Source organism: Bufo gargarizans, chromosome 5, assembly GCF_014858855.1.
Source record: "Bufo gargarizans isolate SCDJY-AF-19 chromosome 5, ASM1485885v1, whole genome shotgun sequence".
In the NCBI taxonomy this organism is placed as follows: Eukaryota; Metazoa; Chordata; class Amphibia; order Anura; family Bufonidae; genus Bufo; species Bufo gargarizans.
In genome coordinates, this window is record NC_058084.1 from 418227430 (window position 1) to 418250090 (window position 22661).

The 22661-nt window shown below is 41.3% G+C and overlaps 1 protein-coding gene across 1 annotated transcript in view; it reads right to left on the minus strand.

The window, feature by feature from the left end:
• PTPRN2 (protein tyrosine phosphatase receptor type N2) overlaps nucleotides 1–22661 on the minus strand; it is a 1552619-nt gene that overhangs the window by 82067 nt on the left and 1447891 nt on the right. The window contains exon 14 of the mRNA XM_044294005.1: nucleotides 6761–6955. Within this exon, the coding sequence (XP_044149940.1) occupies nucleotides 6761–6955 (195 nt within the window). The remainder of the gene's footprint in view (nucleotides 1–6760; nucleotides 6956–22661) is intronic.

Sequence of the window (22661 nt, forward strand, 5' to 3'; positions counted from 1 at the left end):
TCTATATGTGGCTTTTATTAATTAGGCTTGAGAAAGGCTTCATGTTGGAGCCGAAACGTTGCGTCACCAATGGGTGAATAAACCACTATTTTCCACATTATCCTGGAGTGCTGCTCTATTTTTTGGACTGGATTTTTGGGTAAGCTTGCCCTTTTGAGCTTGTACCCGCAGTACTGTTTATAGATTGGTGCTGCCTTACTTTTTCTATTCTATATATATATATCATTCAAAAGACTAAGGTTCTGCGATTTTTAATCTGTTGTCCCATTATTTACTTCAATGGATGTAATAATGGATGTTTTTTCCCTCTCTGTAGTCACTGTGACATTAGTTGTCTATATGTGGCTTTTATTAATAAAAACAATGGGATGATGGACGGCACAAGACGATGTCCTCCTAAAATCTGTCATTTTATCTGTAGCATCTGCTGTTCCACTGACTTCATTGTTACATATAAAAAACAGAAGGGAAGATGAACTGGATGATGGATGTTATTCGCACCATCAGGAAACAAATAAGCTTTTGTCTAACTGCAGCTATTTGGGATTAAAACGTATGGAAAGCTGGTGCAGATGCCTGTAGAGACCAATGAAATCACAGCTTTATATTTTTCTAAGACATACTGGAAAATGAAAAGAAAACTATGATAGGTTGTTAAGAGAAGACTAATAAAATGAATAATAATTAGTGGGCTTAAAGGGGTTGTCAACTACAAGGATCCCATGAAAATAACCTGATGATCAGCTGTCCCCCTGCGAGGAACTTCAACAATCAGCTGGAATCTGTTTGGGACCCTGGTAGAAAGTGTTCACTTCCTCTGCAGGGCCACCACAGAGGAGATGAATTGTTACACATGTTTTGTCCAGGAACTGCATGAACTTGGTGGATCCTCCAGAGCAGTAGATGCTCTTTGCTTTGGCCCCTCAATTAACTTTCTGTTAATTTTCCTGTTTGAAAATCTTTTTCTAAACCTGAAATGCACATACCACAGGACCTACTCTCAAGTGTAGGTCCTGTGGTATGTGCATTTCAGGTTTAGAAAAAGATTTTCAAACAGGAAAATTAACAGAAAGTTAATTGAGGGGCCAAAGCAAAGAGCATCCTCTCAAGAGTAGACCATGTTTCAATGGCACAATGGCCAGAGCTGAGCTGAAAAGAATGGTGGCTGTTAAAGGGAACCAGTCATATCCTTTATGCTGCCCTCAAAGAGCCGCCTAAAGTGTTGACAGACATGCTGATTTCAGCCATCTGAGACTAATGAGACTAATATTAAGTGGTTGCTATAACTTGCTATATATAAAATTATCGCAGCCAGTGACAGAGAAGAGTCACACATTGCTGGAGAAGAGTTCAGCTTATTCATGAGCTCCATTTCTTCCCACCCATCCCCCTAAGATTTGCATAAAAGATATGGCATGTTCCCTTTAAGTCCCTTTATTAGGTGTCCATGTGAATGTAAAGTCATATGAAATGAGAATAAAATGGGTTGTTTCATTAGAGGGAGCCCCTTTTTGAAAAATATGACCACTGGGGCAAAACAGCTGATTGCCCTGGATTTCCATCCTGGCACAGGAAGTTGTGGTCAACCAGGCATCTCAAATGAAGAATTACATGGCGGCCATTCAGATGAACGCTTGCCCGTACAATAGAAGAACAGTGTTCTGGCTCATATGGAGAGTTCCTGAGTGGGGGACCCTTCTGTGCATAACCCTAATAGAGCATTGTGACAACGGTTGTCTTCATGAGACGCTTCCTTTAAAAGGGAGCTGTCACAACTCACGCTATATCTGTTTTAGAATGTTCTTGCAACCCCCATAAACAATAATTCTGAAGCACTTTTCTCATATCTCTGCATTGTACTGTTCCTTTGTTATTCCACCTAAAGATGTATAAAACAAATTGACAACTGGGTGTTACCCAGTAGGGTAGGGAGTGTCCCTACACAGTCTGACACTGACAGTGCTTTTTGAATAGTGTCAGAGTATTTACAGACGCACCCCCCCACCACCACCACCACCACCACCAATCCCACACATGGTGACAGGTCCTCTTTAAGACACATCCCAACTAGAGATGAGCAAATCGATTCTAAACTAATCTAATCCGTCTTAAATTTCCCAAAAATGTGGATTCCAGCTAAATCCAAATCTATTGTGATTTGATTCAGACAAATCTCTTAAAATGGCAGCCAATTTACTGGTCAGTAGACGTAGAAGAAGGCATCTGCACACAAAAAAGGAATAATTTGTGGACCATGATTAAATTTAAAAATAATATCCGAATCAGACCCAAAATTTGTTCATATCTAATTCCAACATATCTATCTATAGGGGGTTTACATTTGTGATGAAGGATTTTGTAAAGACTCAAATACTATTTTAATGCCATTTATTTAATTTTAAAAAAATGTAACTGAGCATCATCATTGTAGTGGTCTCCTTCTTGAACAGGTTGCAATTTCCACTTCCATAACTGTACATGTTACATATTCTGTTGTTATTTTTAAAAAAAATCACCATTTTGTAAAGGCATTTACCTACTGTAATAAGCCTTTCAAGGTCTCTTGCACGTTAAATCTTTTTAGAAATTACTACTGTTTGCCTGTGCTTAGGTGTTTTACATTTATCAACCTGTTTCATTGGTTTTATTCTTGTAATTAGAAACAAATGTTGTGCTGACTGGACTGTTCATCCACAGGATGGACAATGAGGAGTCCACAAAATAAAAAAAATATATAGATATTCAGAAATGGAGCAAATTGCTTAGGACCCAAATCCACCAAGAATTGTTGAAATGGCTGACGCCTGTATCTACAGTACAGTACTGGAACCTGTGAGCTGTAATCTCCATTATGACAACCGCCCGTGTGAAAAAAACAATTACCACACAATAAAAACACCAGTGATCCGATCATGCAACAAAATCACTCATGTAGAACAAGCCCAAAGGTAATGTAAAAACAGTCCGCAGCTGTCTAATGGGAAAAGACCATTAAATATTCATAGGATTCTCTCTAGGTTTAAACTTGGCCTTAAAAAAAGATACGGCGACAAAACGGCATTTATTTAGATAACTATGGATCTATTTTAGACGTGCTGGTGAGTGCAGGTCGTCGTCATCTGTTTAATAGATATTAGTGAACTAGTTATAGGATACGTTATAGCACTTAACGGTGTTGTCCTGCGGAAAATATTCTACATTTCTCAAACCAGCACCTGGATCTGAATACTTTTGTAATTGCATGTAATTAGAAATTTAGGATAGCCGCTGAGTTATTCAATAAAATGTATCTGTTTTTCTTTTTTCTCTGTCCACCTCACTGAGGTGGTCACACATGCTCAGTTTCAACTTTTAAATGCCACCAGCCATATCTACTTTTTAGAAGCTGTGACAGTTAGCGAGAGAGCTGCAGCCGAAAGAATACACCCCCTGAGAAAGGACATATCTCCTGAGAATGGCTATGCCCCCTTGGGCTACCAGTTTGACTTAAAATCAGCAGAGCAACTGGATCAATAAATGGGGAGATATCTGGATCCATGTGAGGTACATGGCTGGTTCTAGCTATAGGAGATCGTCATGTACTATATGATGTCTGATTTTCTTTTTTTCACATTACTGGTGGGATGCACATTACATTCATCATACAGCTGAACCAGCTAATTTTGGTGGGATCGGATGACCATCTCGTGTGTAGGAGTGTCTCCTAACTATCGTCCAACAGCAGATTGGAGGAAAGAGCAGATTTGGAGGAGTGAATGACAATATGCCTAATGTTTTGTTCTCAGAGGAGATAAGCAATTGCTAGGTATCTGGCAGCAACTTCCTCTCATCTCTACAGTCAGAAGACATACATGCATATTTTGGGGGGGTTGGAAGGGATTAGCTGTTGGCCAAACAAGTCTTCAGCAGACAGCAATTTTTTCCTTTACACTGCACTGACCCCTGTCACAGTCAGTAATCACTTGGGAGCATTGCCAGAATGTGTCCACAAGAGGATTGTCCCGTGGAGCCAGGTTCCAACACGATACTGGAATCCAAATAGTGAAGGGTCTTAAAGGTTCAGGCCCATTTAAAGTCAATCAGTTGTCACTAGGGTCTTTTTTTATGAGATTATTCACAAATAACCTATAAGACTGATGATATGTCTGCAATGATAACAAAAGATAGGCCCTCCGAAACACTTACTCAGAAGGCCCAAGATCCTTGCCCAATGTTGGCAAAAGTCAAACAATTCTAGACTGAAATTGCCAGCTATGAACTTGGCTGAAGTGAAGGAACCTTCAAAGGGTTCTTACGTCAAAAGAACAATCAAGGTTTATATATAATTGAACAACGGAAATGCAGCAACTGTGTAACAGACACACAACATTTGGAACATGAGCAAGGACCACTACTACAGTCCTATGCAGTGTGAACACCCATACTCTTGCAGCAGAGACTACACAAGTCTTGATGTCAAAGCACATCTGCAGAGGCTGGTATACAGACATCAGTCCAACAAGCAATCCACAACATCTCCGCTTTCTGCACAAATTCATTGTGCCATGCTCCAGGATCCCTTTTCTAATTTGCAAGCTGGAACATTGACTTTCCATGGTCACCTCTGTGAATACAGTTGAAGTAGGACCTACTTCCCATTACACAAAGATGTACGTTTCTTATGAGATCATTGGGCAGACTAGATGGGCCAAATGGTTCTTATCTGCCGACACATTCTATGTTTCTATGTTATTTCCTTTTATAACTCAAGTGCACCTTATAAAAAGAGACACATCATTTGAACCAGAAGTGTGAAGTATTTAGTAGTCCTATTACTAAGCTAAGGGACTTTTAGACATATGCTGCTATATAGCTACTGATATCGTTGTCATGTGCCTCCTCTTAGCTCTGATGAATAGGGCTCCTAAAGAGGAGGGAACACCCACGTATACTTAATGTTCAGCCTTATGTCCTGACATCTCATTAGCACTTCAGCAGGATGTTTAATGAAGACGATTGCACATTCCCATGTGGTATTAGGTTATCTGTAAGATACTCTAATGTTAAGGGCCTGGTCAGGTGACAGATGGCCTTCATAGGTTACAAAAAAAAAGTATATCTAGCTATTAACAATTTAACATTTTAGTGATTTAGTTACATAGCTGTGAATTATGGTCCTCCAGGCTACTTCACCCATAAACATCTTAGAAAATGGTCCTTTTTATATCAACTTTTAGATGCATAAAATCCTACCATTTCTATAGTAATAAGCCAACTTTGGTGCCTTAAGTCATGGATGCCCAACCTGCGGCCCTCCAGCTGTTGCAAAACTACAACTTTTATCTTGCCAGGACAGGCTACAGCTATTAGGAACGCTGGAAATTGTAGTTCGGCAACAGCTGGAGGACCGCAGGTTGGGCATCCCTGCCTTAAGTTACATAAAAAAATAAAATTTAATGGTTTAAATAAATAGAAAAACTACCCTTTTGCTTATACAGTTCCTATGTGGACCTATGTGTCTTAATGGTTACAACCTACAACTAAACCCTGTGTGTTTTTCCACCTAATCCAATTTCCTGTTAATCTACAGACAATAGTGAGGAGAGAGGCAAGTGACTGCAGGACCAGACTACACACAGGACTTCTTTGCAGTCTGTTGTCATGGAGACAAACAGAGAACAAAGAGAAGTGACTGCACAATCAGACTGATTTGCAAAGGATATCTATATCTATATATATATATATATATATATATATATATACAATTACCTCACCACAGTGCCACTGCCCTAGAACTGTGGCCCCCTTCCAAGCTGCTTCAGGTTCCCTGAACCTAACCTTAGGCGGATTGGTCCTTTAACTATTCTGACCAATTACTGGTGTTAGTGGTCACATGCCTATAAGATTCCTCATGCCACTTAGGCGGTCTTCATAAGGAAATATAATAGTCCACGAATGATGACCTAGTCCTCTGACCCAGTTAAGACAGTACTTTCTTGACTGATGAGGGGCAATCACCCCGAAACATCTGTCTGCAGATGAGATGCTGCCTTAATTATTATCCATGCCTCTAGGCCTGTTCAAAAGTTTGAACATTGACTTATTGGATAGCTGCCTTACATCTGGTGGCATCAGAGGCAGAGCTTGTTAAAAGTTCATTTGCATCCCTTTCTTCCTAGAATTTGAAAGGAGCGTTGTCTGGGCTATAAGCCTCCTCGCGACGATTAGGTGATCCCCATAAGGAGATATAGTATTCCCCAAATCCTAGCGACAGACATCAAGCATCTGAATGGTAAGTCACTGCTAGTGACATACTGTTCAAGCACGTGACCACTGAAACGGGTGACTGGCTGCAGTGTTCAAGAGTTCAAGCCACAACATTTGAACTTATTTTTCAAAGGCGGGCTACATGACATTTTATACACCAGAGCTAGACCCAATGATAATTCAGTACTGGACACCCAGCATTTCTCCTCCATCGTTTGCAATCAAGGTTTGAAATAAACATTTCATACACGGGTTTCTATGAGAGCGCCTGAACATATTACATTACGTTATAGTACTCATTGACAATAGGCAAACGATGATTAGTAGTTAATCTCATATATCCTGGTCTGAGACCTTCCAGGAGCATTTACATACATAATTGTGAATCATATTAGCAGCTCTTATACAGTAAGTTGGAAGAGAATTTCAGGATTCATGAGTGGCCAGATTAGTGGTTAGTACCAGCTTGAGGGCATGCAACTGGGAAGAGTAATGGAGAAGCAATAATCCTTACCAGTATCATGTGACCGGTGGAGATGTCCATATTTGACTGCACGGGCTCCTCACTCCAAGATGACGTGCTGCTCCGTGCGGTAGGGCTGGCCATTGGTCCATCACTGAACTGTGATGAGATGCTGTTGATGCGAGAACTGTGCAGAGGTTCTGGACGATCTGAAGACTTGACAGCCATCCGCTGACGGCACAGCTCCTACAAGGATGGAGAGAGACACACAATATGAATAATATGGAATAAATGTTGACCTCAGGGGAACTTTTTTGGCAGCTCATGCCAAGAAGCTGTACATTTTAAGTGTGGATTTAAGAGAAAACCTGCCAGTCTCCTGCAGCCGACATGCAAGAGCAGCATTGTGCACGTCATGTGCTCATCCACGCTTACCCCATTCACACTGCTTAAAAACACACTAGGAAAAATAGGAATGTGAAAGCAGCATCTGTGACAAATATCACTTGCCAGGTCTCGCTTAATTACCTATAATTTTGTCCTGCCAAGTTTATTGTTGATAAGTGAAGGAGCAGAAAAAAGCAGATAAAGACATAAACTAAAAGAGATAGAGACTAGAGATACAACAGGCACAAAGGACTGTGAGAGTCAAAGAGGAAGCTTGTATACAGTATATTTATTATGCCAGTCCTGTCATATGTATATGTGTTATAGATAGATAGATATTAGATACACAGGACATACTAAATAGGAGATATCAGATAGATAGATAGATAGATAGAAGATAAAGCAGAAAAATAGCAGCACCAGAGCAAATGACAAAGCAAAAGAAAAAAAATAAGAGGTGCAGGCCTAATGGGACTGGACTATTGCACAAAAAGTAAGAATGGAAATAGGCAGCACACTCAAACAAATAAAAAAAATTATTTATTCACCCATGTGGACACAGATGTAGATAGATAGATATTGGATACTAAATAGGAGATATTAGATAGATGGCTATATTGATAGATGATAGATAGATAAATATGAGATAGATAGATAGATAGATACAGTTGCAAGAAAAAGTATGTGAACCCTTTGGAATGATATGGATTTCTGCACAAATTGGTCATAAAATGTGATCTGATCTTCATCTAAGTCACAACAATAGACAATCACAGTCTGCTTAAACTAATAACACACACAGAATTAAATGTTACCATGTTTTTATTGAACACACCATGTAATCATTCACAGTGCAGGTGGAAAAAGTATGTGAACCCCTAGACTAATGACATCTCCAAGAGCTAATTGGAGTGAGGTGTCAGCCAACTGCAGTCCAATCAATGAGATGAGATTGGAGGTGTTGGTTACAGCTGCCCTATAAAAAACACACACCAGTTCTGGGTTTGCTTTCCACAAGAAGCATTGCCTGATGTGAATAATGCCTCGCACAAAAGAGCTCTCAGAAGACCTATGATTAAGAATTGTTGACTTGCATAAAGCTGGAAAGGGTTATAAAAGTATCTCCAAAAGCCTTGCTGTTCATCAGTCCAAGGTAAGACAAATTGTCTAAAAAAGGAGAAAATTCAGCACTGCTGCTTCTCTCCCTAGGAGTGGCCGTCCTGTAAAGATAACTGCAAGAGCACAGCGCAGACTGCTCAATGAGGTGAAGAAGAATTCTAGAGTGTCAGCTAAAGACTTACAAAAGTCTCTGGCATATGCTAACATCCCTGTTAGCGAATCTTCGATACGTAAAACACTAAACAAAAATTAATTTCATTGGAGGATACCACAGAGGAAGCCACTGCTGTCCAAAAAAAACCATTGCTGCACGTTTACAGTTTGCACGAGAGCACCTGGATGTTCCACAGCAGTACTGGCAAAATATTCTGTGGACAGATGAAACCAAAGTTGAGTTGTTTGGAAGAAACACACAACACTATGTGTGGAGAAAAAGAGGCACAGCACACCAACCTCAAAACCTCATCCCAACTGTGAAGTATGGTGGTGGGGGCATCATGGTTTGGGGTTGCTTTGCTGCGTCAGGGCCTGGACGGATTGCTATCATCGAAGAAAAATTTAATTCCCAAGTTTATCAAGACATTTTGCAGGAGAACTTAAGGCCATCTGTCCACCAGCTGAAGCTCAACAAAAGATGGGTGTTGCAACAGGACAACGACCCAATGCATAGTACTAAATCAACAACAGAATGGCTTAAACAGAAGAAAATACGCCTTCTGGAGTGGCCCAGTCAGAGTCCTGACCTCAACCCGATTGAGATGCTGTGGCATGACCTCAAGAAAGCGATTCACACCAGACATTCCAAGATTTATTGCTGAAACAGTTCTGTAAAGAGGAATGGTCAAGAATTACTCCTGACCGTTGTGCACGTCTGATCTGCAACTACAGGAAACGTTTGGTTGAAGTTATTGCTGCCAAAGGAGGTTCAACCAGTTATTAAATCCAATGGTTCACATACTTTTCCACCTCCACTGTGAATGTTTACATGGTGTGTTCAATAAAAACATGGTAACATTTAATTCTTTGTGTGTTATTAGTTTAAGCAGACTGTGATTGTCTATTGTTGTGACTTAGATGAAGATCAGATCACATTTTATGACCAATTTGTGCAGAAATCCATATCATTCCAAAGGGTTCACATACTTTTTGTTGCAACTGTAGATAGATAGATAGATAGATAGATAGATACAGCTATATCATAGACACCCCCTTTAAGGCCATGAAGCTAATTATTATTTCTCAGGATTTGGTTGTATTGTGCTGATCAGTTCACGTTCTCCCTGGACCTCACAATCATAATGTAGGTATAAAATGAGCAAGCTGGTGAACTTACACAATAGTTAAAAAGTCCCTGCACTGGGCAGTGCAATGCCAACCTTTAAATCAGTAGACTGCTCTGCTCATACTCAGACCCCAAGGGACACCAGCTTCCTTTATGCAGATATACATTATTGTACTAATTAAAATTGCTCCTTCGTCAGCCACACTAATGCCATTAAAGCATTCTCAGCAAGCACACAGCAGCTGTAACTGTGTCCAGCAATCCACAAATAGAGATATTGGGGGAAATTTATCAAAACTGATGTCAAGTAGAACCGGCTTAGTTGCCCATAGCAACCAATCAGATTCCACCTCCAAAGTATCTCTGAAAAATCAAAGGTGGAATCAGTTCTACTTTGCACCAGTTTTGATAAATCTCCTAAGTGATATACACGAAGGTGGACTGTTACCGTCCCATAGAACACAATGGCAAGAACTGCGTGTAGTTGGTGGGGTTTTTTTCCCTGGCATTTGCTGCTATTGTTTTCCTGGTTTTGAATACGAATTCTTCAAGTACATAGTCTTAAAACTCTCAATCTATGCAAACAAAAACACCTTTCCAGGCCACATCACTGCATTCTCATTTATACAATGATGCTAAAAAGAAATTAAAGGCAGAACAAGGATTTTTTTATTTATTAAAAAAATTATATAAATATATTGAGCTCCCCTTCACAATGGTGCCATAGACAACTGCCAGTAAAATTACATAAACAGGTTAATTTGCAGTCATGGAGTCTGAGAATGATGGGTCATAACCCTTGATGGGGACCCTATTGTCTGTAACCAAATATTACTATAACTGAAAAAGTCGCCAGAAGATGATAGCTCAAGAACTTCTACTTCCGAAGCTGTCCTCACGAACTCAGATGCCAGCAAAACATGGAAGAGCGCAACCCCCAAGTTGGTTAGTACTAGGAGTGTGGGAGAGTTTAAAGGGGTTGTCTCACTTCAGCAAATGGCATTTATCATGTAGAGAAAGTTAATACAAGGCCCTTACTAATGTATTGTGATTGTCTATATTGCTTCCTTTGCTGGCTGGATTCATTTTTCCATCACATTATACACTGCTCATGCCCATGGTTACGACCACCCTACAATTCATCAGTGGTGGTCGTGCACACTATAGGAAAAAGCACAAGCCCATTTGGTGGCCGGGACCATAGGAGCGCACAGTGCTTTTTCTGATAGTGTACAAGCACGACCACCACTGATGGATTGCAGGGTGGTCATAATCTCTGGAAACGACAGTGAATAATGTGATGGAAAAATGAATCCATCCAACAAAGGAAGCAATATGGATAAAAACAATATATTAGTAAGTAGTTTGTATTAACTTTCTCTACATAAAAATGCCATTTTCTGAAGAGACACAAGTGACCCTTTAAGGCTTCACTCACACAGTCAGTGTTTGGTCAGTGATTTCCATCAGTGATTGTGAGCCAAAACCAGGAGTGGATCCTAAACAGACATAAGGTAGAAGGGAAAGATCTGCACCTGTTCTGTGTTTTGGACCCGCACTTGGTTTTGGCTCAAAATCACTGATGAAAATCACTGACCAAACACTGACTGTGCGAATAAGGCCTAAGAGAACCCAAAGGGAAAGAGGTGGGGGTAGTAAAGCCATGAAAACAGAAAGAGTGGTTTTAACTATAGAAACTAATCAGGGTGCTGATTTCATTTTTAATGGGGTTATCCAATTAATCATTTTCATACTAGAAGTTCTGAAAGGCTCTTAATATTATATTAAAGTAATTTTCAGTGTTTCTAGCACAAAAATACATTTTTATCAAAGTTTTGATTCCCTCTGCCCCCTTGGTGTTGCTGCTAATCTGTGTTACTGGCCAGAATCAGTCTTCTTCCCCCTCTGACAGCCAACAATATAATTCTTTCATACGTACATTACAGAAGGAGTCTTCTCGGCTATACTGCCACACTAGTGCTCTGCTCTACGAAGCTACAGATTTGTATTTGCTGCCCTGCAGTAGACACATAGGAGAAGCCTTTTTCTATTGGCTGCTCTGTAGCAAATAGAGGGCAGAAAGCTATTTCTATTGGCTGTTCTGCAGTCAAAAGAGGATCACTATGAAAACAAAATGGCTGTGGGAGATTGACTGAGCATGTGTGACCAACAGCACTCAGCTCATTAGGTGGTCGTGCAAACTGCTATTTACTTTGAACACCAGATGGCGCCATACTATGTAAGTAAATGCCATAACTCTACACTGGATCGTTTTTAACAGCATGTAAATATGCATATTTATGCTTTTTTTATAAATTACTACATTAAATAGAAATATAATAGTGAGACAACCTGCCTTAACAACTTGAGAACGTCATCTGGCTGCAATTGCTTTCTACATTTATCACAATACAGAAAGTCGCCACCATATTAGTCAGAAACAAATGTTATTCGGAGGATTCTTTAGTCACCAGTTTGAGCGCCCATATTATAGAAACTGAATTTGTTTTATATGAAAAACTGCCTTCAAATCCACCATGAGACCTTTCCTTAGATAATCCCCTTGACATAAATTTCTTAGACAAGCAAGGTTACTGTCAGATCATTTTAGTGTAAGACAGACGGAGGAATGTGACAGGACAACATGCTAGATTTAAGATACACTTCGAGGCCACAATGGCCCATCTTTAAGATCTTTCCCTTTGCCTTATTTGAACTCTCCAGATACAGTGACCATAGCATGAAAACATGACAGACATATATTCACATAATAACATGATGTCATCACAGAGATTATTTCTTCATTTAGAATACACATTGGGGGTCATTTACTAATCTGAAATATGCTTAAATTAGTCGTATTTCAGGCACAGATGGGGCGACGCCATCTGCGACTTTTCCCCGCTCACGCCAGGTCTAAAATTGTGGACGTGGCGTGGGTGGGGAAGGGGACGGAATGACAGGCTCATCTTAGTTACCACTTTCTACGCCTGTTTCAGGCATAGAAAAGGGTCTAAATGTAAGACAGCTCGGAAGCCGTCTTACATTTAGAACTGGCGCTGAATGCCAGTGCCTCTTCATAACTCCGGCAGATTCACCGCCAGCGCAGGGGTTTATTAAGACCAGCGTCTAAAACGCCGGTCTTAATAAATTACCCTCATTTTGTCTAAAAAAATATTTTTACCCCCCTTTTTTTTTTGCCCCTTAGAGTCCCATCTCCATGCCATGATTTTTTTTTTAAACCTTTAATTTTATTGTTCATACAAGTTAAAAACACAAGAGACAAACATATAACATATCTTATGTATAAGCCATAAACTCTGGCATTTACCAAATTGTATTTTGGGGTCTTGGTGTGTTTCACTGGATCTAATATTGATATTAAAAGCCCTATATACCCTAAATAAATATTTCCAGCAATATGTTGTCCGGGGGGACCAATATTGATTGCTTATCGCCTTATCCTCACTAACCTCATATGTGTGCCCCATCCCAAAAAATCTGCTCAATTCTCCTAACCAGTTTGAGTTCACCACACTCTCCATGTGAGCCATAACAGTCATAAATAGCATCAAGGGACTTATCAATTCCTTCATCATGATGAAGGGCAGGGGGTGTCCGCTGTCACCAGTAGTAAAGCTATTACCAGTAGTAAAGCTGTAGGGGATGTTAGTCTCCTGCCTCCTGTTAAAGGGGTTTTCCGGGATTTTAATATTGATGACCATCAGATTGGTGGAAGTCCGACACCGGGCACCCTGTCGATCAGCTGGTTGAAGAGAAGGTCACTCTCCATGCAAGCACAGCCTTCTTTTCATTGTTTACCCGCTCGCCGTCGACATCACAGAAAACTACTTTAACTCTAGTCAAGTTCAGCACGACTAAAAGTGAAAACAGATCGAAACGCGTAAGGGAACATTGCTTTTATGTGCCTGAATTCCGATAAAGAAGTCCTACTCAAGGAATGAGAGAAATGAGAGATGAATATTTTTAAAGTCCTGATCAGTACATACAGTACATACATACACATACCGCTCATCCACAGAACAGGCTGTATGGGTGATCATGTGTTTAGGGGTCGTTTTTTTTTTTAGGCTGAAGTTTTGTCCTACCACAATATCGTTTCCCCTATCCATAGGGAAAGGATAAGTATCTAATCGTTGGGGGTAGGTCCAACCACTGGAACCTCAACAAGAGTTGCAAGTGTCCCCAAAGTAACTGCTCCATTCAACTATATAGGACTGTCAAAGGGAAGACAAGTGCCACTTACCAACATTACTGTAGGTAAGCCATGCCCACTTTTGACCCAGGACAGTGCCTGAAAATTTGGGACTGTTGGCAACTATGCTTTCTCTGTCAGTCCCAAAGAGTTGAAAGGAGTAGCATCGTACATGCATGACCACTGCTCCATTCACTCTGGTGACTCCAGGTCCTCATTCTTGTGATCAGTGGGGGTCCCTGCAGTCAGACCACCACCAAACAGATATTTGTCACCTACCCTAGTATAGGGGATATGTTCTTGTGATGGAACAACCCCTTTAAGTAGTAGAGATAATTGAATCAATTACATTCAAGATCCCCAATTTACAAATGTATTTGTTTTCAGCCAGTTTTAGACACGGGTGAAGTAATTTGTTGATTTTGAGATTCACAATGACACACTTTAATGATGGGAAGTTGATTTGAATTTCAAATTGAGTATCTGACTGATTCTACATGAATGAATGCAACACTACTAAAAACAGTGGCTAATGTAGAGTATGTCAGAGATTTCATTCCACAGGTTTAATGCTCTGTATACCTGGATTGATGAGATATGTATGTGTAAACACTAACAATCAAATTCTGATGGAATAAAATCTATCAATGAAATCACTAGAGTAGGCGAGATGTATCAAAACTGGTGCAAAGGAATAGCGGAGTAGCAACAATTAGATTCTACCTCATTTTCAGGGGCCCTTTTATATGATACACAATTTTATTAGCTGCTTTGGGCATCTCCTACACGTTTTCTTAGAATTACTTTTGATAAATCTTTTTGAGGGTAAAGCACCATGAAACAGCTGTCTAGTGTCTACAGATGGATATCTGGCTTTTCTATATTCGCTTGTCAAATCCCAAGGCTCGTTGGAAAGTCAAATCTTGACTCTTAGGGGGCCACTTCCAATAGGTGGTGCTGGTTAGAAGGTTCTCCTTCGTGGGAGATACCCCTTTCATATTTGTTTCCCATGGAGCATTGCCAGTAAGTCTCATTACCCGCTGGAGTACTTTCAGTAATTCTCCATACAGAACTGGTCTCTTTAAGGAAATTCAGCACCCTGATTAAGCCGCTTTCAAGGCATCGCACTTATCCTGCCAGAATCCTACTCTGTACAGATCTGGGGCAAGCAACTGAAACAGCTGTCTATGGATGGATATCTGGCTTGGCTATATTCCCTTGTCAAATCCCAAGGCTTGTTGGAAAGTCAAGTATCGACTCTTAAGGAGCCACTTCCAATAGGTGGTGCTGTCCAGATGGTTCTCTTCCTGGGGAGATAGCTCTTTGCATATTCATTTCCCATGGAGCATTGCCAGTAAGTCTCCATACAGGGCCGGTCTCTTTAAGGAGATTCGGCACCCTGTTTAAGCAGATAAATCTTCCTGACATCTTATTATAAGTATTAGGAATGCAACAAATATACCATTCCTTGTTAGTACAGGGGGAACCAAGTAAGTTGGAGTTCAGCACTGTGTCTTTTTATTCCCAAAATTATCCAGAATTTGTAAACGTTAAAAAAATTATTCAGAAATCCATTTAGTAGATTTTCATGCATTCAGTGATCACATACAAGACTGGTCTACAGGAGTACACATTTCTGCATCGCCTTGTTAGAATTTTTATATCATCAAGCTGTAGAAATCAATCTGTACTGATAAGAAACCATGAAATAAATGACCTGGCTATGGAATACTAGTAGTGAGGACCTGCAGACTAGAGCTGTGGTCACCCACTTAGAGGCAATGACCTGACCATTAAACCATGCACAGGCCTTGTATATCAGCTAGAATATGACGAATGTCAATGGTACTGCTCGGCGTGCTGTTTATCGGATGATGGAAATCACACTTACAACACATTCCATTTCTCTGGGCGCGAACACTAAGTGTATGGCTCTGCTGCCGAACATGTTCTGAAATGTCAAGGTCAGCGAAATGCAGGACTTCCTACCCTCTGTGAAATGCAATTTATACTGAGGTTCTTGTTTCTCATGTAAACACCTCCGTTCAGTTTGGCAGTCAATTACCTGTTTAACTATTTAAGACATCTTCGGGGCATGGTACCCCATATGGAGGAATCACTACTTCTTCTTTTGTGACACCATGTTGTAAATTTTTAATTGCTTTGCTTTTCCAACTAGAATACTCTACAGGGCATCATTAATCACCAAAAGTAAATGCATCCAACCATTTGCATATGTTCCCAATTACTTATGGATAAAATACTTCAGGTGTAACTGATCCATAGGTCAAGCTTGAAGCTTCAGGAACCTGGTGCAAAATATGTACCGGGCACCCATGAAACATCATATACCAGTACATGATTACACACAAGTAAATCACGAGGAAATTCGGCCTCAGGTCAAATCGAATTTTCCCCTTTAAAACACTCACTCAACACTAGAAATCACATATGGAAGGACATTCACTTAGAACAAAATACAATAACATACAGATGTCCACATACAGTACACTATGCTTAAAGGGGTTGTCCCATTAAGACAACATATCTCCTATCCACAGGAGAGGGGATAAGTGTCTGACCGGCAGGGGTCCAGCCGCCGGAGCCCTTGCCAATCATGAGAACAGGGGCCTGTGCTCTCCAGTTTGAATGGAGTGGCTATCATCCATGCGCGCTACTGTTCCATTCAGCTCTATTGAGCTGCCGGGGACAACTGAGCGCTGTACAGTGAGGAACAGAAGTATTTGAACACCCTGCGATTTTGCAAGTTCTCCCACTTAGAAATCATGAAGGGGTCTGAAATTCACATTGTAGGTGCATTCCCGCTCTGAGAGACAGAACAAAAAAATACAAAATTCAGGAAATCACATTGCACGATTTCTAAAGAATGTATTTGTCTTGCACTGCTGAGCATACGTATTTAAACACCTGAGAAACAGCAAGAATTCTAGCTCTCAAAGACCTGTTACTGTGCCTTTAAAAAGTCCTCCTCTACTCCACTCATTATTCTAACTTAGTAGCACCTGTCTGAGCTCTTTAAAGACACCTGTCCACCACACCGTCAGACGCCAACTACTACCATGGGCAAGACCAAAGAGTTGTCAAAAGACACCAGAGACAAAATTGTGGACCTCAACACGGCTGGAAAGGGCTACAGGGCAATTGCCAAGCAGCTTGGTGAAAATAGATCAACTGTTGGAGAAATTGTTAGAAAATGGAAGAGGCTAAAGACTACTGTCAGTCTCCCTCGGACTGGGGATCCATGCAAGATCTCACCTTGTAGGGTACCACTGATGATAAGAAAGGTGAAGAATCAGCTCAGAACTACAAGGAAGGAGCTGGTCCATGACATGACATGGGGGTGCTTTTCTGTGAAGGGGACAGGATGACTGAACTGTCTTAAGGAGAGGATGAATGGGACCATTTATTGTGAGATTTTGAGCAACAACCTCCTTCCCTCAGTCAGAGCATTGAAGATGGGTCGTGGCTTGGTCTTCCAACATTACAACGACCTGAAGCACACAGCCAGGATAACCAAGGAGTGGCTCCGTAAGAAGCATATATAAGAAGCCTAGCCAGTCTCCAGACCTAAATCCAATAGAACATCTTTGGAGGGAGCTAAAACTCTGTGTTGCTCAGTGACAGCCCCAAAACCTGACAGATCTAGAGGAGATCTGTGTGGAGGAGTGGGCCAAAATCCCTGTTGCAGTGTGTGCAAACCTGGTCAAGAACTACAGGAAACGTTTGACCTCTGTAATTGCAAACAAAGGCTTCTGTACCAAATATTAACACTGATTTTATTAGGTGTTTAAACACTTATGTTCAGCAGTGCAAGACAAATAAATACTTTAAAAATTCTGTCTCTCAGAGTAGGAATGCACCTACAATGGGAATTTCAGACCCCTCCATGATTTTTAAGTGGGAGAACTTGCAAAATCGCAGGGTGTTCAAATACTTCTGTTCCTCACTGTATCCGGCATTCCCATAGAGTTGAGTGGAGCAGCAGACATGCGTTCTTGTCTACCACTCCATTCAAACCGGAAACACAGACCCCCATATTCATAGTTGGCTGGGGCCTCAGAGGTTGGACCCCCACCAATCAGACATATCCCCTACATCACAGTTGTCTTAATGGTACAACCCCTTTAAGACTGAAGCTTTTAGGTTTACAAGCAGAGGGGACCCCATTAGATCTAATCACAATGTTACACAGAGATGATCACGTGATATAGTCCTATACAGCAGAATTTGTGGCCCTGTTGGAAATACAGTATAGAAGAAAACCTGCGACTGAGCCCATGAGATTGGTCCTCTTAATATCTGCACTACAATAAAGCAATAAACCATATGAAATCAATAAAAACAGATGGCAGTAGTTATGAGTAGTCCAGGGACAGAATGTATGATTCACAAAGTTCTCATTTTGCTCAGTTGCAATAAGAGGTAAGTATGTTAAAGGGAATCTGTCAGCAGTTTTGACCCTGTGCTGTGATCTGGATGGGAGGTGTAAGGTGAGAAGATGGAAGTGGTGGCAGATGGCGATAGTGGTAGTGCACTCCCTGGGGTTGCCCCTGATGTTAATATTCCTCCGCAGCACACCCTGGTTGGGGTTTCCCATGCCTAATAGAATGTGGGGTGCCTCCGGTGTTGGTGGTAGTGAGGTGCAAAGATGGAGAGGAAATTTGTACAAAGGATGTAAAACAGTGGAACTCATAGTCTTTACTCAACTTAGTGCAAATCTCTTTACATGTATCCAGGTCCTCTGAGGTGTCGGAGAGGTGATGCCTTACAGCTCAATATGAGGGGTGCATCACAAATCCAAGACTTAGCATTTCCTTCTGTGGCGCAGACTCACTTTCAAATAGCAAAGATATGAACAGGGGAAGAAAGGTTTCGCACCTGAACAAGTGCTACAAACATGTATGACCAGAGGCTGAGGCCTTTACACCTGGACATGCTCTGAGGGCTATGGCTAAAGCCTCAAAGTCTATATACTCCACCTATTCCAGTTCTGTAGAGAGATCACAGAAGTACACTCGAGCTTCCAGGAACCAAAGCTGACTAAACCGAGTGGTGGGACTGATCCTACTCCATCCTCAGCTAGCCCTACTCTAAGAGGAGAAGCCAGGCTAGATTGTATCTCCACCCTCCTTCTAAGCCACTCTCATAGGGGAATGGTGTCTGTGAATCAGCCAAATATCAAGAATATAAAGTTACAGTACAACAATACCATACTAACAACAGCAAACCATTATTAAACCTGTAGACAGTCATTACCACTGTCTAGCAGGCCTCTGCCCATGCTAAACTGCTGATAGCACTAGGTAGGGTCTGAAGCAGTTCAATACTGAGAGCACTTCACAGTGAAGCTTTGCCTCCAATGCACTTAAGAAGCAGAATATAACAAAATTAAATTTCATCTTCACACTACTCCTGATGATAAAAACTCCACAAAAGGTATGTGTTGTCCTGCTTGTCCTGTGCTCTACGGTGCCTACCTTGTGCCGTCAGCAGTTTAGCATGGTCAAAGTTCTGACAGAAGCCCTTTAAAACTGCTTATTAATAATAACTGATAAAAAGTTTAAGGCTTGTTTCACATCTGCATAAAGCAGATCCAGCAGGCTGTTCCGGCTGAAAACTGCCTGCCAGATCCGTCACTGCTGGAATTTTGTCCGGCCCTATTCACTATAATGAGGACCAGTGGAGATCTGTCCGCAACCGGCAAATATGCCGAGGAGCAGCATATACCGCTGTGCTGTGACGGATCCAGCGGGCTATTCCCGGCTGGAACTGCCTGCCAGATCGGCTTTAGCGCAGACGTGAAACAGGCCTAAGTCAAAACTGCAAAGCCAAAATAGTCTAGATAAAGAACTGTGCAGGTAGTACAGCATTCTGCTATCTTCAGAACTCCCATTGAAATGGAGCGGCTGCCCGACCCCCCACTCTATTCATTTCAGGGGGCTCCACAGTGTTTGGGGCCCTCATTCTCATGCTCGGTAGGGGTCCCAGCAGTAGGAATCAAACCGATCTAATAGTTACCCTCTATCCTGTGGATAGGGGATAACGTGATATAAGTAACCCCTTCTGTACCAGTTTTCAACTTGTCTTATTCATGCTTCGTGCAATTGTCTGTATTATGTATGTGCACAACCTTTTCATATGTACAGCGCCACGGAATGAATGGCACTTTAATTATAAATAATAATAATATAAGCAGAGGACTAAGCTTGTTCATGCCTTCCAACAATCACCATGTAATACTTCCTTTCCCCTCAGTTGGCGCTGCAGGGAAATCAAACACTAGCCGTCAGGTTCATGCAGATTAAAGCAATGGGACCCCCTATCAACAATTTATTTACTGCGGACGTTTGTAACAAAAAGATCGTTAATTAAAGTGAACAAGAGCTTTAAGGACAGTAATAAAAAGCTGACTCTTACTTTCTTTACCATAGGTTTGGCTTTATAACAGATATATGAGTCGTCTTAAAAATTGTACACACTTCTGAAAAATATGAAAAGTTTGATTTTAAGACTACCCTTTGGAAACATTTAGTATTTAGATATTTTATTGATTTATTTGATTTGTTAAAATCATAGGTGGATTGCTCATAGACCCTACAGGGAAATTTCCTAATGGGCCAATGCTAAGGGGGCCGCCCAAGCCCTCCTCTTAGCTGCCAGGTGCATAAAGATTTGATGCTCTCAGCATTAATGTAGGAGCATAAGGCGCTTATACACCCGGCCAGTGCCAGCAGGTACCATACTGAATTCAACTGTATTGCCGCGCTTAGGACGATGATACAGTTTCATACTGTGCACGGGCGGGAGTATTTTGCACTGCGGTATTAGCTTCTGCTGGGGCGGTATTTTGCTTTGCACTACGGTATTCCTGGCCCTGCCTACTTCTGTTGTCCGACCTTCTGTCAATTTGGACCCGCCACTTTTAGTTTTTTTCCAGGGCCACTTTAAGTTCCCAGTCCATCCCCTGGTTACAATTTTAAATGGCCAATAACAAATGTATCCTTCAAACAAATAAAATATAAAAAGTAGCAGCAAAGCGATACTATATTAGGATGCATTCACACATGCTTTGCATTTTCTGTACTTTTAATAAATCAAAAAGACAGGAAAATGAAGAAAAAAAAGGATCGGTCTTAATTCCCATTTGTTTGAATGGGCATTCGTAGTGCTCAGTCTGCGACAGTTTTGTTGTTGTTTCTATCACACATCAGTTATTTTTGATGGGAGAAAAAGTCCTGCCTGTGTACAGGTTTCAAAAATTACCGAAACCTGACGGAACTGACAAAAACTGCTGCAAACTGATGCCCAATCAAACAAATGAAAATGCATGTTTTTTTTTTTTTTCAGTTTTTCGGAAGACTCAACACAAGTGTGAACACAGCCTAACATAACATTGCTATTTCACTGGGTAATGGCTATTTCATGTTACAGTAGGTGCCACATGATGGAGTGCTTACTTCAAACACCTCCAGAATACATTGCCTTGGGCGCCCGTAGAGTGTCCGGTAATTATAGCAGCTAGTAATTAGATTTTGTTTTCCAATTTAAGTGTACGCTTTTTCACTTTATGATTGATTCATACCTGAATATAACGCCATGGCCCTGCAGATTTATGCACAAAAATCAATTAGCCTAACGTAATAAAAAGTGGCTGGGACTCTGCGTGACGCTGCATCCATCTCTCGGCCACTACTCATCGAGAGAAGCCCCGAAACACACTGGAGCAGCGTTTTGATTCACAGTGTGAAGCCCACTGCTCCCGCTGTTAAAGCCATGTACCAAATGCTAATCCGGGCGTTGGATGTCATTACAGGTGGACAGGCGCCCGCTTCCCGTGAGCTTTCATTTTAATAAAACGCTTAAGATGACAGATTCAGTTTGTTTTAAAGCAGGTGTATTTTTACGCCGCAGCTGTAGTTTTCTATGACTGAGACTGAATACAAAGCGCAGACACGGGAAGGCTATGGCTCTTGTCAAATCATCTGCCTCGAGGAGCGGACACTTTATAATTTATGATTAGAAAGTGACGTTTCGATTTGTGTAAATGCTGAGTTCTCGTGTCATTGTAAATATTCAATGAGATCCCTGCGATGTTCAGTGCATTATAAAAGACATCCGAAAAGGTTTCGGGAGCCACCGTGGCATGTTATAAACTAGTGTTGAGTGAATCGAAGTCAAATGAATTGACTTTGATCCAAATTTCAGGAAAAATGCAATTTGCCACAAAACTGAATATTCTTGCGCTTCGTGGTAACGAATAAATTTTCCCTGAAATGGCAGTAAAAAACTAAAAAAAATACATACCTCATCCATTTGCGTGTGTAGAGGCCATCGGTCATCTTGATTGAAGATACTGTACGAAATTTTGCGCGCGGTGAAGTATGACATCACGTCACACACGAGATTGTGTGCCTCTATGACACTGGCTGACCTGTTACATGGGCACTTGGCAGCTGAAGACATCTGTGTTGGTCCCATGTGTATATGTGCCCGCATTCCTGAGAAAAATGATGTTTTATTATATGCAAATGAGCCTCTAGGAGCAACGGGGGCGTTACCATTACACCTAGAGGCTCTGCTCTCTCTGCAACTGCCGCGTCCTCTGCACTTTAATTGATAGGGTTAATAGGGCCAGGAGTGATAATGTTTTCACTGCCTGGTCCTGTCAAAGTGCAGGGGGAGCGGTAGTTGCAGAGAGAGCTGAGCCTCTAGGTGTAACAGCAACGCCCCCGTTGCTCCTAGAGGCTCATTTGCATATATCAAAACTTTAATTTTCTCGGCAATGCGGGCACATAAGAACATGGGATCAACACAGACGCCTTCAGCTGCCAAGTGCCCATGTAACAGGTCAGCCAGTGTCATAGGTACAATCTAATGACAGATGCCCTATCCTGATTCCTTTATCCCACACAGGACTCTGGTCCCTA